General features: G+C 45.2%; 2 protein-coding genes across 2 annotated transcripts in view; one reads left to right on the forward strand and one right to left on the reverse strand.

The window, feature by feature from the left end:
- Positions 1-5,229: 5,229 nt before the first annotated feature.
- Positions 5,230-6,916, forward strand: rps27a (ribosomal protein S27a). The gene is made up of 6 exons (XM_061284506.1): positions 5,230-5,304; positions 5,416-5,480; positions 5,812-5,866; positions 6,307-6,392; positions 6,538-6,669; positions 6,734-6,916. Exons 2-6 carry the CDS (start codon positions 5,433-5,435, stop codon positions 6,881-6,883), a joined length of 471 nt encoding a protein of 156 aa, XP_061140490.1. The 5' UTR covers positions 5,230-5,304; positions 5,416-5,432; the 3' UTR covers positions 6,884-6,916.
- A 573-nt stretch (positions 6,917-7,489) lies between these two features.
- The window catches only part of LOC133157882 (bone morphogenetic protein receptor type-1A-like), a 30,852-nt gene continuing 22,101 nt past the window's right edge, over positions 7,490-16,240 (reverse strand). Inside the window, exons 4-13 of the mRNA XM_061284505.1 lie at positions 14,506-14,668; positions 13,918-14,020; positions 13,749-13,848; positions 13,584-13,671; positions 13,226-13,361; positions 12,925-13,117; positions 12,082-12,379; positions 11,829-12,004; positions 9,453-9,583; positions 7,490-9,353 (exon numbers count right to left, since the gene is read on the reverse strand). Coding sequence (XP_061140489.1) covers positions 9,228-9,353; positions 9,453-9,583; positions 11,829-12,004; positions 12,082-12,379; positions 12,925-13,117; positions 13,226-13,361; positions 13,584-13,671; positions 13,749-13,848; positions 13,918-14,020; positions 14,506-14,668 — 1,514 coding nt within the window. The 3' untranslated portion in view covers positions 7,490-9,227. The remainder of the gene's footprint in view (positions 9,354-9,452; positions 9,584-11,828; positions 12,005-12,081; positions 12,380-12,924; positions 13,118-13,225; positions 13,362-13,583; positions 13,672-13,748; positions 13,849-13,917; positions 14,021-14,505; positions 14,669-16,240) is intronic.

Here is a 16,240-nt window from a genome sequence, read left to right on the forward strand (position 1 = left end):
ATTTGATGCCAACGTTAATTGCTTTTTAATTGTAAATATGTCACATTTTGATCACAAAACTCTTTACAAAGTATTAAAAAAAATCTCTTCTCATCAATAGCCAGACTGCTTACATTTATTTGCTTTCCTGAGCCATGCCAAACGTGCTGTACATATGTAGCCAAGACTTTGTAACTTCCACTAACAGCCCTGTCTAAACTTAGCTCCTCCCTATGATACAAAGGTTTTCGAAGAGTTGATTGAAGAGTATATCGTGTCAAATGGTTACTTGACACCATTTACTACTTTATAGCCAGCTAGCTATAAAGCTAGCCAGCTGGCTATGAAGTAGTAAACTAAATTTTAAACACACAATTGTGTTCCAATCATTCATCAAATCACATGCGGGAATCAAACTTACGCTGTCAGCCCACAAGACAGGCAAGTGCACCCCTACACCAACAGCGACTCCCGCCATGAGCGATATATCAAACTTTGCTCTTGCTTTTGGAAAGAAATGTAAATGGTAAAATGACAACGTTCATTCAATTTTAGTTTGAAAGCTAAAGTTAGACGTCATCCGACCTGTCCATACCTATTTCTAGCATGGAAGCACACATGGGTGAAAGCACATACGACTACTCTGAATAACATGAGATGGCGGGAGGACGGGGACGATAGATACCATTACAGGATGTCTGGGTGTGACTCGCTTTGCTCTCTGTATGACCTTTTGTTCAGGTTATTCCAATCTTGTCCAAATCCTGATATGGGTAGTTCCCAACATTGCAGAAGAACACAGGTGGGCAATATATATAAAACTGGTTGCCCTCGACCTGAAGCCCACGAGTGTTTAGTTCCATGAGTGACAGTTGTTGCAGACTGACACACAAAGTTATGTTTAGTCTGACTGGATGAAGTCAGATGAAGAAGGTTGCTTGGATAGCATCGGTTTCTAGTGACACAAACTCAACTGTTTTGCCATCCAGGTGACCCAAAAGGACAATTGCAACATAGTGCTGCAGCTAACAGACAACACACAGAGTCTTTGTGTCGTCACAGTGGACGAAATGTACACTCCAAGCAAACACACACTGACTGACGACAAAAGATATGTCTGTTTACTAGTGACCACTCTCCACCGCCATGCAAAACAAATTAAGGGTGCAAAAATCAAACAAAGGCATGAGAGCAGATTACACAGATTGACTTGAGTGGAAAACATAAACATCTAGCACAGGGGTGGGCAAACTACGGCCCGCGGGCCACATCTGGCCCACGGGACCGTTTAATCCGGCCCGCCAACCCTGAATAAATTGTATTATTAAACTTTTTTTTGGTCATTTTGCCTGCAATGACTGCGTTTCCCCAGTAGATGGGGAACCGCTCGCCTGCGCATTTACTACCGAAAGCCGTGTCAGAAAGCTCGTTGCACACTCACAAGTACGTACTCAGTAGTACGGACGCGCTCTATTTGTATCAGTCCCGAATTAGAGCGTGGGCTGTGACGACAGTATTCTTGTAATTCGCGCGCTGAGCTTTCAGATACAGTTTTACGCTAAAGCCACCCACAAACCTTCCCCTGGAATCCTTCTATTAAAATGAGTCGCCCAAGGAAAAGCAAGGTGGACACAGTGCCGAGTGCTTAAAAAAGAGCGGCCAATTTGGCTCGACGTACGCAACGTGATGTTCAGCCACATGAGCATCAACATCAATCTGTCACAGATCGAGGTAAACGGACCAACACCTCGGATCTCTCCTAAGAATTGCCACAACAAATTTTACTCCAGACTATGACGCACTAGCAAAAAAGGGAGACCAACAACACTGTTCCCACTGAAAATGAAGGGGAGGCTCTCAAGTTTGTTGTAAAAAAATTCATTTTGAATATGATTTGTACACATAGCAGGGATTGAAACTAGCGACCATTCTCATTTTCAAACAATGCAGGATGCTCAAGGACATTGATGCACCAACTGTTTGCGACTATTCTTAAGATGTAAAATTCTTAATGCTTACTTTAAATTTCCCGTTTCCTCACCTCTGTTACCAGGTGTTTGTGAGTTAAAACTCTGCTCTGATGTTCAAATACCCCTCACCGTGTTGCCGTTTTGATTACTTTATTTGGATGTATGATTGATTCTTCAAGAGGATATATTTGGTCAGAATGTTTGCCGTTTGATGTGATCTCATAAGATAAACATCTTTCATTAATCTGACCTGCAGGCACTGAAGTGATGGAGACTGTTAATCATAATAACAGTATCGTATTTTATGAGAATCACTGATAGCAGTTTTTTAGTGATTTATTAATTTTTTTAATGCTGTTAATAAATGCATTTGTTTTCAAAAAACTTGTTTGGAATATCCATGCTTTACTACCTACTAAAGGCCAAAATCTTTTATCCAATGACCTTTACAGGTCGCTTATATTACTTCACACAAACACTACGTCCATTTGCTCCTGGTTCGGCCCTCCGGTCCAAATTTAGAACCCAGTTCGGCCCACGAGTCAAAAAGTTTGCCTAGCCCTGGGCTATTGAAATACTTTTTCTGCCACCAATATCTGTTCCGGGGCTTGGCCTGTTTGACTGGTTGTGGCTCAATGTCCGTGTCTACTCATGTCTCGTCCCCAGTTTTGCTACGTGTCTAGGTTGCCGTAGTTTCTGTTCACGTCACCCCTCCCTTCCTGTGTCACCTCAATCAATGTAACCGCGGTCACCTGCCTCGTGTTTCGTGTTTTGTATTTAAGTCCTGTCTGCCCCTCGCTCACTGTCGGATCATTGCTTGTGTTACTGTCATGATGTCTGTTTGGGGCCTGTTCCTGTCTTTGGTAATGTCACCCTGTCTTTTTTTTCCACGTCTTTTACGGTCAGTCCTGTTGCTTTTGTCAGTAAGTCATGTTAGTTTGCCGAGTCTTTTGAGTTTGTGTCAATAAACCCTGGTCCAAGCTGCACTTGGTCGCCCTGCTCCATTTCCACACCGTATTCGTGACATACTCGGCTTCTCTTTCACATCACCACAATGTTCTTCATCTAACTCAGGGGTCACCAACACGGTGCCCGCGGGCACCAGGTCGCCCGTGAGGACCGCATGAGTCCCCCGCAGGACTGTTCTAAAATTAGCTCAAATAGCGGCACTAATCACTGAGCTGCATCTATTTATTTTACAGTCAAAACTAGCTTTACGAACGTCCCGGTTCTCGAACAAATCGGAATTCGAACATAAAATTCGAGATTTTTTGCTTTGGTTGTCGAACAAAATTCGGAGGTCGAACCTCGCGAGATGAGCCGAGAAAACCCGACCGCGCGCCCCGGATGCCGACTGACTCCGTTGTTGTGTTTTCGTTACTTTGAGGATTGTATTAACCCCTAATGCCTCCAAAGAAAGCAAGTAGGAGCATTAAAGCCATCCTAAAACACAAAGATGCTCCTAAAGCAATGCGACAGAGAGCACCCGGCGCGCTGCGGTTGCGCGATCGGACCAAATTAATCTCCCTGCGCACTGAAGTTCGCTTAAATTTTGGAAAGTACATCAGGACTTGAGAAAATATTTTCTAAATTTCAGGGACAGCTCTGTCACAATAATGCGACCAGCGCGGTGGGCGACGCGCTACGGTTGCGCGTTCGGCGATGCGCTGCAGTTGCGCGATGGGACAAAATTAAGCTCGCTGCACACTTTGGTCCAATTAAATTTTGGAACGTACATCAGGACTTTAAAAGTATTTGCTAAATTCCAGCGACGGCTCTGTTACAATAATGCGACCAGCGCGGTGCAGTGGGCGACGCGCTACGGTTGCGTGTTCGGCAGCGCGCTGCAGTTGAGCGATGGGACAAATATGCGCAAATGAAAAAATGCTTAAAAAAGGAGTTTTTTTTATCTTGAAACAAATTAATTTTTTTCCCATTCTTTGTTTTCTTTCGGTATGGCGCCGTAAGTGGCTGCCTCCCAGCAGTGTTCTCTCTTTTCCTCTTTATTTCTTTCTTTTCTCCCTTTTCTTTCTGTCTTTTTGTCCATTCGGCAATGCTGGTGCCTTCTACCGCACCTCGGTATCTCTTCGGATCGGATATTTTGTATTATTTTTTTTTCTTCCTGGGACCGGGATCATCGGTCGAGACCGGCGTAACTCTACGGCGGCTTCCTGCTTATCCGGGCAGTGATGACCGGGTCCCTCGCCTTGGCCTTGCAGCCGCAACCCCTGTGGGGAGTCCGCTCCCTCGTGCTCGTCGGAACCAACGACTTTCGCCATGCTAGCCCCGTGGTGACCATCTGCACGTGCACCCGACTGGGTGCCCAGGACGCTGCTCACACGTTTGCCTGCTTTGTGTTGTTTTTCACCGATTCACGACCACGGTCCATTGGGCGCCGTTGAACTGGACTGCCCCTACACCTGTCTATGGACCCCGTGGAGGCTATTTAGTGTGTTTTGGGATGTTCTCTTGTATTGAGGGGTGCTGGTTGGCCACAGTTACTTTTTTTCCTTTGTCTTTTAGCTTTGTTTTGCTTTGATGGCTTTTATCTTGAGCACTTTCTGGCTTTCTTTGTGGCGCCGTTGTGTGGCAGCCTTATGAGAGCCTATTGAGTTGCGCTCATGCCATTTGTGCGTCTTTAGTATACCCACTCTGTGGTATGAATACTGCTGGGGCCTGAATTTCCCCACCCCTGGGGATCAATAAATATACAATCAATCAATCAATCAAATATATTCGGAATTCGACCGATTCGCTTCTCGAACCGCCTTCTGTAACGCATTGTGCTCGAAAACCAAGGTTTGACTGTATTTTTGCTATTCTTGTTAAACTCACACTTACATGTGAACTGGAAATGACAATAATCACACATAGTGAAATCCAAATGGAGCAAATTGGCTATTTCAGAAGTGTCTGTCAAACTGGTAGCACTTTGCCTTAATCAGTACCCAGCAAGTAGCTCTCGGTTTAAGAAAGGTTGGTGACCCCTGATTCTAGCCAATAGCAGAGAGGGATAATGAACAAAAGGACTACCTGACTCATGTTTATGTGAGAACCAAAAAAAAAACACTATTTTTAATAGTTTAAAAATTTTTTTTTGCAGATCTGCCACTGTGGGTCTTCAGGACTGCACTGCCGGCAGTTTATTGTATGAAATAAATAGTACTTGAACATCAATTTACATATTAATAGAAATATCTGCTCAATGTAAACGTGTCGCAAACTACAGACGGAGGCGTTTTTTTTTTTTTTTTTAAATCAGGCACCGCAGTGGGCACCCAGTCCGTGTAAAGTGCATTAGAAAACCCCGCGTGAGGAGCTGCAGGACCTCTTTTCTGCTGCTCCGCCATTTGAGGTGAGCCGAGAACTACACGGCGCTCCCAATTTAATGGCATATTCCCCGCAAATTCCATCATTTAACAACAAGTAACCGAACAAGAATCTCTCTTGTGTTGCTCCCTTTTAGGTGGATTGAGCGCCAGGATGCAGATTTTTGTCAAAACCCTCACGGGGAAGACAATAACGCTCGAGGTAAGACAGGCGGCGTCCACGTTTTAACGTTTAAAGACGTTAAACTCTCTCACTTGGCGTCACCACTATTTGGCCATTGAGTTTTGAGAACCTCGCGATGTTCAGAAATACCAGGCAGGAGTCGAGTTTCGAACGTTTCGGAGCATGGTTTACCGAGACTAAGCGTAACTAGCTGTTAGCCGAGCATTCGAAACACGTGCGACTAATGAAAAGTAATAAGATGACAAGTTTGCGCTTTTTAACTTGGCAAAAGCTTGTGACGCGCGTCTCGACGATGTATAAATGGTCTCAATGAAGCATATTTTAGATTAACTGTTGTGCTCTCGAACAGGTTGAGCCGTCAGACACAATCGAAAATGTCAAGGCCAAAATCCAAGACAAGGAGGGTAAGTTTGTTCAAGCGTTTTCCGTCTCAACGACGAGATTGGTGGCTCAAAGATACTAAACATGACACCTTGGAACAGGAAAGGATAACATGTTGGTACATCGGCGAAGATGCAAGTTCAAGAGATGGAATTTACCACAAAGCAGTTGAAATTGTACAGCATGGGTCCAGATTTTTTTTTTTTTAGGACAAAGTGGATTATTTCAACAAAACGCATATGTTAAAATGAAAACCTGAGTTGCGATTTTAGTTGTGAAAAGCCAGTGGGGGTGATTAAACTTAACTGTGTGTCCGAGTTGTCACAATTGCACATGAATAGCATTTCTTTCCATCTCATCCGCTTGTTGCCTCTTATCAGCTGAGAAGAATGTTCAAGAATGGCTTGAAACCCAACCTTTTCACTGTCTTTTGCTCACCCATCGATTTTAATTTTGCATCCAGGAATTCCTCCTGACCAACAGAGGCTGATCTTCGCCGGCAAGCAGCTGGAGGACGGACGCACTCTGTCGGACTACAACATCCAGAAGGTGATGCAAACCAGTTCTCCACTTTGATTTCCTTATGAGGAAATGTAATGTCCTGTTGAAATTTTCTCCAAATGTTCCACCACGCCCTTGCGTGTCTTGATGAGGGGTCAGCGAAAACATCAAAAGTCTGATTACATGTTTATAGGAGTCGACTCTCCACTTGGTGCTGAGGCTGCGAGGCGGTGCCAAGAAGAGGAAGAAGAAGTCATACACCACCCCCAAGAAGAACAAACACAAGAGGAAGAAGGTCAAACTGGCAGTGCTCAAGTACTACAAGGTAACCAGGCTCAACCGCCGCCGTGTTCCCCGATGATGGGCTGACTCGAGTTTTTGTCTGGCAGGTGGACGAAAACGGCAAAATACACCGTCTTCGGCGTGAGTGCCCTGCGGACGAGTGTGGCGCCGGCGTGTTCATGGCCAGCCACTTCGATCGCCATTACTGCGGAAAGTGTTGCCTCACTTACTGCTTCAATAAGCCTGAGGACAAGTAGGCACATGGACGTTCAATAAAAACTCAACCTCAACCGTCTCTCTTTTCTGATTAGACGCACAAGCGCGCATGAAACATTAGTGCAAACATTTACTGAGAATTTTTGCAGGTTTTGACTGTTTACATTACCCCCCCCCCCCCGCTTTATTACCATTGTTTCAAAACCTTATCTTCCTGTAATTCGCATTTCTCGTTCATGAAAGCAGACTGAAAAAAGCTTTTGCAAATATCAGCTTTTACTTTGGAATCAGAGGAAATGAAAGAGTGCATTTTGATTAAGTCAAAAGATGAATCAAAGTCAGCAGCCCTAATCTAAAAAAAGTTCAGTAAAATAAATTGCTACATAACGATTCTAAGGATTAGTGGGTCAGATGGCTGCATTCAGATCTGTTGTGTATTACAAGTGTCCTGCAGAAGGCGCTGTGGCCAAATCATTTTTGGCTCACCAAATGATTAGGATCAGTTGAACACTGTCAAGTTGTTTTAGGAAATTAGAAACAAGTATACCACATTCGAATTAAAGTAGTTTAAGTGTAAAATGTGAGAATTTGCCCGCTGGGTTTTTTGACACTGCTGAAATGATTTTGAGTTAAACACAGAAAACACATTTGTCTTAAAAATATGGTTATTTAATATTTTTACATTGGACAGACTGTTTACACTTTGTTTCCTTGGTAAACTAACATTTCATAACATCTGTCTTGCAAGGTTCCTTACATTAGAAGGGGAAAAAAACAGAATTGACTGCATTAAAAAAAAAGTCACTCCGACAACACATTTAGCAAATTTCTAGGGATATGCTGACATTTTACAACAGCAACAATAGGTCCAGCAAAGCCATGCTTAGCGGAGCTTGGCACGTGCAAGCAGATACAAACTGTAGATCGACCATCTGCTCAAGTGATGTAATTGAGACAATTTTTCTTAGGCTTTAATCATTCGACCTAAATATCCGCTACGCTAAGAGACCCTTAAGGAGAACTCTTTGACAAGCTAATATACTTCACGTTGAGGTTCCTTCTGAAGAAAAGGCTCATGTTCAAGACAAAAACATGTACAAGAATCTGATTGGACGTATGAAAGCTCAGTGGGAAGAGTCAAAAGCCCCCGCTTGCCTATGCTAGCAAACGAAAAAAGTTAGCCTTTCGCTCCTAATCGTACAAAATTAGGACAATTTAGATGACCATTTGGGTAAACTTTGGTTTGTTTTGGGGCTGGGCCATCAATTGAACTTGTCAGGATGATCAACAAACATTTTGGGGCAAATCTGTGACAGTTTAACTATCCACATCTTTTAAAATCAAGTAAAAGTATTTAAAACGGAACTACAAGAAACAATAATTTAACATGGCAAGAAATGACAAATTAATTATGTTTTCAAATGATATAATACTTGGCCAGCTTTCGAAGGTGTGGGGCTAGCGAGTGAGCCGGACAAACCATGCTGACAGTGTTGGCGTACCTACCGAGCGTTTTTTGACAAACCCAAAGGTGCCGTTTTAGCAGGCACGGACGCGACTGCAGTTGTGACGTCACTCCCAGATAACTACGAAAACGCTCAACATGGCAGCCCCTGAGATTGATGAGCTATTTTTATTCTTATTCCACAAAGGCAGGATTAATCAGAGCACTGTGTTTTCCACTAGTGCTGCTTAACCGTTCTCATCGGTACTGCCTAACACTCTGTGCACAAATTCGGTTTAACAAGCGTGCGCTCGCTCACGCAACACTTTTTGGGGCTTTCTGAATGAGCAAACGGCACATTTCAACAATGCTCTGAGTTTATGAAGGTTTGAAGTGAAGCAGCGCAAGCTCGGGGCATATTTTCAAAGCATAAGTTCTTTCTCTTTCTAATATTAACGCTCGCTCTCATAACAGCGCGACCACATTTGCTAATGTTGCCTAAAAAATTCTTTGTCATGTGAGTGTAGCATTTGCTATAAATAGAGTTAAAATGCAGTTTGAGTCTTATCAGCTCCGCCCACTGAGATTTGTCTCCACCAATGAGATGAGGCGAGCAGCTCCGCTTCCCGTTTACAAACAAATGAACGACAACAAAAACAGGACGGTCCACATCTCCACGGTGATGACTCCATCGTCTCCCTGCGGCCGAGATACTTTCCCAAGATCAACACAACGAGGAAATTCAAAAAGTTCAACAAGGATTTTGGAGGGGAAGAGGACAAGTGTATGAACAGGACAGGACGTTGGCGAACAGAGAAAGGAAGTGGTTTGCGTTGCTTTCACAGAAAGCGTCACTGGAGGAAGACGAGAAGAAGGATGAGCTCCATGACTTGGGCTCGTGTTGTCCTTTTCCCCAAATTGTGTCGGTTACGTTTTATGCCTCAGATTTTGATGTCCTGCGACTTGACCATCTTGTCCAGTGTCTTCTTCACTCTCAAGATGGTGAGGCGGGAGGCGGGGCTTGCCGACCAGCACTCGCACATCAGCTTCAGCATAGCGCGCAGACACTAAAAGAGCAACACACAGACAGACAGGCGCACACACACACACACATAGTTAGGTGGCGCAGATTGTTGCCGGGAGGTGGCGCCAGCCAATGGTGGCACCTCATCGCTGTTCCATCTGTTAGACACGGTGGGGCGCAGGCCCTTGACGCACACCACCTCCAACATGTCTTCGTAGGACGGGTCCGACGGCACCATGTCGTAATACGGTAGTTGGTACTCCTCCACCATACCTGCACGCACACGAGATGATAACAGGTTGGGCTGGGTGAAAATCCAGAGCTACTTTCCAGGAACCTTATTGGGGCCTGTTTCTTTTTTGCTTTCTTCCTCCTCCAACTAGTCATTGAAGGCACCTTCTAACGATGGAAACTAACAAACACAAAAGTGTATTCTGCATGTTTTTCTTGAAAACAAGCTGGTACTGTCTGCCAGATGGCAACAGCTTCCGCCTTTCACTCAATGCGTGTGCGCTCCTGCAGCTACTTTGGCTCAATACCGGCCAACCGCCATCGCGAGTTCGACAATACGCATGCATTCGCCATGCTTCTTTAAGATTTCTGAGTTTCGTATTGAGTCTTTGGAGACATATGGGACGACACTAGTTGCTCTTACACTGCTAACACATCGAGACAAACAGAGAGTAGGATAGCAAAGGAGACAAGGCAAGGGTGTGTCTGTGTGTGTGTGTGTGGAGGGGGGGGGGGGGGGTGGCTGGTGCGTTGGTTCTGAAGTCGAAAATTGGTTTGTAGTTAGATGCAAAAGAAATCACGAGAATCCGGTTCGTTTCTCGAAAAGTTCATAAGTATAGATTGATAGATAGAACTTTATTCATCCCACAGTGCGGAAATTATAGTATAGGCCAGGGGTGGGCAAACTACGGCCCGCGGGCCACATCCAGTCCACGGGACCGTTTAATCCGTCCCGCCAACCCTGAATAAATTGTATTTTTAAACTTTTTTTGTTGGTCATTTTGCATGCAATGACTGCGTTTCCCCAGTAGATGGGGAACCGCTCGCCTGCGCATTTACTACCGGAAGCCGTGTCAGAAAGCTCGGTGCACACTCACAAGTACGTACTCAGTAGTACGGACATGGCGCACTCGCGCTCTATTTGTATCAGTCCCGAATTTAGAGCGTGGGCTGTGACGACAGCATTCCTGTAATTCGTGCGCTGAGCTTTCAGATGCAGTTTTGCGCTAAAGCCACCCACAAACCTTCCCCTGGAATCCTTCCATTAAAATGAGTCGCCCAAGGAAAAGCAAGGTGGACACAGTGCCGAGCGTTTAAAAGAGAGTGACCAATTTGGCTCGACGTACGCGACGTGACGTTCAGCCACATGAACGTCAACATCAACCCGTCACAGATCGAGGTAAACGGACCAACACCTCGGATCTCGCCTAGGAATAGCCACAACAAATTTTACTCCACTATGACGCACTAGCAAAAAAGGGAGACCAACAACACTGTTCCCACTGAAAATGAAGGGGAGGCATTTTGAATATGATTTGTACACATAGCAGGGATTGAAACTAGCGACCATTCTCATTTTCAAACAATGCAGGATGCTCAAGGACATTGATGCACCACCTGTTTGCGACTAATCTTAACCTGTAAATTTCTTAAGGCTTACTTTAAGGAAGTGTTTCCCGTTTCCTCACCTCTGTTACCAGGTGTTTGTGAGTTAAAACTCTGCTCTGATGTTCAGATACCCCTCACCGTGTTGCCGTTTTGATTACTTTATTTGGATGTATGCTTTCACCGATTCGTCAAGATGATATATTTGGTCAGAATGTTTGCCGTTTGATGTGATCTCATAAAATAAACATCTTTCATTAATCTGACCTGCAGGCACTGAAGTCATGGAGACTGTTATTCATAATAACAGTGTCGTATTTTATGAGAATCGCTGATAGCAGTTTTTTTAGTGAATTTTTTTTTTTTTTTTAATGCTGTTAATAAATGCATTTGTTTTCAAAAAACCTGTTTGGAATATCCATGCTTTACTACCTACTAAAGGCCAAAATCTTTTATGCAATGACCTTTACCGGTCGCTTATATTACTTCACACAAACACTACGTCCATCTGCTCCTGGTTCGGCCCTCCGGTCCAAATTTAGAACCCAGTTCGGCCCGCGAGTCAAAAAGCTTACCCACCCCTGGTATAGGCATTTGTAAGTAGAGGTACCAATGTAAATTATACTCCTCCAAGCATGGTGTGTCATCCCAACATGGACTGAGCTCAAACGACTTACATTTAAGGTGAACTTTGAAAGCTTATGCCCGGCATTAATAGACACAGACCACGTGGGGGGTGGTCGTTTCGCTGTCTTTACAGTTTGTTTCCATTCGTTTTAGAAAGGGATAATGTGGTTTTGGTCAGGTATGTTTTTGACTTTTTTCCCCCACCAGTTTGAGTTGTCCATTTTTGTCAGTTTATCACAAAGTGCAAGAAGTTTGCGCAGACATTGTGTCGTACCTCCGGTGACGCAGCGTCGCGCCATCTCCCACACGACCAATCCGTAGCTGTACATGTCAGCCATGAGGTAGGCCTGGAAATGATTCTTCTTCAGGCTCTCGTCCAGGACTTCAGGTGCCATGTAGCGCCGCGTGCCCATACGTGTACTTGGGGGGATGTCCACTTCATTGGTGTCGCTGGAGTAACGCAAAGTAGCCAGAGAGCGGGTTAGAGAGCAGGCTGGGGCGCGCCGTTAATCAAATTCGAGTCCAACCTGTTGAACTTGACGGCGAGACCGAGGTCGGCGATGCAGCAGGTGCCATTCTTCTTGATGAGGATGTTCTTGCTCTTGAGGTCCCGGTGGGCGATGGCGGGTTTGACCTGCGTGCCGTGGATCTGCGTGTGCAGGTGGCACAGGCCGCAGGCGGCCGAATACGCCAGCCGCAGAAGCGTGGCCGTGTCCAGTGTAGCCGTCTTCAGGAAATCGTAAAGCGAGCCGTTCTCGTGGTAGTCGCTGATGAGGAAGAGTCGCGTGAAGGCGCCCGTGCCCTCAATGTCTGCTGCGATGAACCCTGAGGAAAAACGCATCAGAGTTTTTTTTTTTCTTTAAATGAGAGAACAGATAGTTATGAAAAAAATGAAAATCGTTTAAAATCAAAAAGAATATAAATATTTTTAAAATTAGAGAACAGATATTTATGAAAGAATATGAAAATCGTTCAAATTCATCATTGCACAATGGAGATAATTCAGGGTTAGGGTATAAACACGCCATAATCAACCGACCGTGATTCCTGACATTAAATTGCAAAAATCCACAAATGACTGACAGTCTATTTAACGGCCACAAAAACAACACCAACAAAAAAAATCCTGGGACAGGAAACTGGCTAAAAATTAAAAAAAAAGTGATCCCTGCCCAAAACCCATGACTATGTGACTCCACAAACCCTGAACTGCAAAAATATAAGCATCCACTGCAAACGGCACTACAAAGTAGGGCTGCGCAAAAACACGGCTCACCAATGCTGGCATGTGTGAATGAATTTTTAAGAAGCCTGACAACAGAGCATTGACATGACCTAATCATCATCTCGAGTCATGAGATTGGGTCTACCGAGGATGTTGTCGTGTCTCACGAGGACGGTCTGGTAGATTTCGGTCTCCCTGAACCAGCTGGCCTCCTCTCGGGTAAAGAAGACTTTGACGGCCACTTTCTCGCCTCGCCATCTGCCCAGCCACACCTTGCCGTAGCGACCTTTGCCGATCTGGCGCACCATCTGGATCTGCTTGGCGATGGTCCGATGAACCTTTTGTTTGAAGTGACAGGGAAACAAGAAGTAGGTTTGATCCGATTCTATCGAAGCGATCGTTCACATGTCGGAAGATGGACCGCCGGTGCAGCGTCGCACTCGTACCAAGAGGGGGAGCCCGGAGCCGCTTCCAGAGCTCTGCGATTGGTGGATGAGGTCTTTGAGAGACTCCCCCACGGGGATGAACCCTTCCTGTTCCACGTCTTTATGGTAGCGCTTACGCTCGCTCTGCCACTTGTACCTGACCAACAATACAAGCACACAGACACACATCATGGTCATGTGACTGAAAGTGAGAAGTGATTGATATCTAGATTTCTGCTTTTAATCAAAATCGAAGAAGAGCAAAACAAACAACAAGCAGATTGCCATGTTGGAGTGACAAGGGCTGACAATAGCAATGTGAAAACTGTGAGGCAAGCCGCGGGGATTGTTTGCCTGAGTCGCTGAGTATTTGGCTTACCTGTAGTAGCAAACCACGGTGACACAAATGAGTGTGCAGCAGCAGACCGTCATGGAGATGAGGAAGGCCAACCAGTGAGGGCTGCCCTCTGGAAAGCAGGCAGATGAAGCGGTCGCTCAGCAAAGGCCATCGGACAGCCCTGAAGCCACGACAACAAACTAGTACCTGAAGGTTCCTGCGGGGGCAGCGTGGGCTGCAGGTCTCGGTTGCAGAAGTCGCTCGCGCAGCACTCAATGGTCCTCCTGGTCTGAGCGTTGGGGGAGTCCTGGCAATCCAAAGCACTCTTGCCTTCCACACTTTCCAACTGTGCATGTGTACGCGCACGCATGTGTACCTTGCACTGGAAGTGTGAACCTTCATACTTCATGCACCCCGACGTGAGGATGTGTTCGCCGTGCTCGTCCTCCTCGATGATGGCAAAGCACTGACCGTTGGTTCTGAGGATGGACTCTTGTCAGCTCACGAGCAAAAAAAACTCTCTTTCTTCCCTTCTCAGGTTTTCTTGATTTCTCCTGAGAGCATTTGTTGCCAGCAGCAACTTGCATGTGGACCCTCACACAGTTTTTGTTCGAAATGATGACGGGTTTTGTTGCGAACCCTTTATTTCACGACAATGACAAATAAATGTCAGCCGGCTGAAGATGTATGCTCATGCACTTGCTAAAAGGCTGACTAACACTTTCTTTTTATACAAACATTTTTGAGCACCACCTATATATTTTTGAGCATCAGTTATAGACAGGACAAAAATGTGGGCCAAACGATCAAGCGCTCTCTCCCAAAAGATTACAACTAAGATGGCTGCCTGTTGACAGAAAAGTACCCCAATCTATTGCTGGCAAGACAGAAGACGCGTTCGTCAGCACCTTTCTGTTGGCGGCCATGTTGTCCTGCCGAATGAAGCAAGCGATTGTCAACTTACCGACAGGTGTTGTTGGTGGCGTCTTCGGGACAGTAGCCCGAGCAGTAGCAGCTGAGGAAACGAGCTGCGTCCTCGGGGGCCACAGTGGAGTCCTCGCCAGGACGCCCAGTCTCCGCTTTGGCGCCAGTGCCCTGGAGGACGTGGTCCGGGTTCTGACCCGCCGCTGCAAAAGCCAAGACAAAAAGTGTTATTAACAGGAAAACAACTTCAAGTGGGAGCAAAACCGGCCTGTCCGTTTACGTCCTCCCCGGGACAGTCAGGAATGTCCACGTAAGAAGAGAGACAAGATCACACTTGGAGAGAGGAAACGTAGAAAGCTTGTCTTGCGACCATGAGAAACGATGACGGTTGACGGAGTGAAGGAAGAGCAGGTTGGTGGCACCTGCTTTGTTCTCTAAAACTAGTAAGAGTCCAAGCACACGGAAAAAAGAGCGTTTTGGGAGTAAGCAAGGGAATGACTCTGAATGTGGCAGCGTTCTGAATCTTTTACTCATTCACTCCTGCTGAATCACAAGATCGGGATTTTAAGTGGACTTTGGAGAGAGCCATCAGAGTGACGAAAAAGTCCATTTGACGTAATGTGTCCCCACACTTTTAAAGCTTCCGTATCACATTTGTAAATTCTAACATTATACTCATTCAGTTGTGGTCTATATAAAGTGGAACAGCGATGCTTTTGTCTGAATTACTCGTTTTGATAGCATCACAGGTCCTTCTTTTCTACTTGTTCTGAGGTGTGGCTCAGAGCAAGTCGTTTAGGTGCGGTCTCTTTAAATGCAAATGAGATGCTTCACACACTTTCCTGTCGACGTATTTGTAGCAGGGCTGTGGACTCGGTCGGATTTTTGCACCGAGTCCGAGTCCGGCCTCTTGACCACGAGTCCGAGTCCGGCTGTCCATTTTTTCTGTTAATTCATGTGACAGCTTAGTCTTTATTCAAGGCTAATTTAGATCAAAATCTAAATAATTACAACAGTTTTGTGATGGCTTTGTCTTTATTAAACATATAAACGAATACAATAAACAAATAGTTTCAAGTTTTAATCATTAATTACACCATTATAGCTCAGACATTTATCTAAACACAAATAATTAGTGACGACCCCACAACTATCGAAACACAATAATGATATAAGATGGGTGACATAATCGTCCTTGACATTGGTACATAATGTAAACATTAGCCTAAGTGCAACTCATCGTGGCCGCATTGATCGTAACTTGCGCTCCGTTTCCCCCCCAAATCTAGAGGCAAAACATTGTTCCCTCGCTGCTCCCGGGTTCTTCCATCTTGGCTGGGCATTGTGGGTCTTGTACGTGCACGCACGCAGGCAGGCAAGCCCGGGCGCGCATGCAACAACTAAATTTGTCTTCATAACAAGCAAGCAGGGCTGTGGACAGTATTTCTGCGCGCATTCTCAGCAGCATGATGAAAATAAAATTGAACGTATTTTTTTTTTTTTATTGTCGGACTCGGTGGACTCTGTCAAAATCAGCACCGAGTCCGGCAAAAATGACCGAGTCCGAGTCCACAGCCCTGATTTGTAGTTCTTTAGCCGAGGTACAGTTTACTTGTGCCGCAAACATTTTGAATGATTAAAAGATGTCAACGGCAGAAGACTTGTTCATACATACATAACGCAACAAAATAAATCCCCTCACAATATTTATGAACACGTCTTGTAAACAAGCACTGTAAGGAAGAGCGACCCAGGGCGCTTGCTTGGAGCACACA

This window comes from Syngnathus typhle, linkage group LG8 (genome assembly GCF_033458585.1).
Source record: "Syngnathus typhle isolate RoL2023-S1 ecotype Sweden linkage group LG8, RoL_Styp_1.0, whole genome shotgun sequence".
NCBI lineage: Eukaryota > Metazoa > Chordata > Actinopteri > Syngnathiformes > Syngnathidae > Syngnathus > Syngnathus typhle.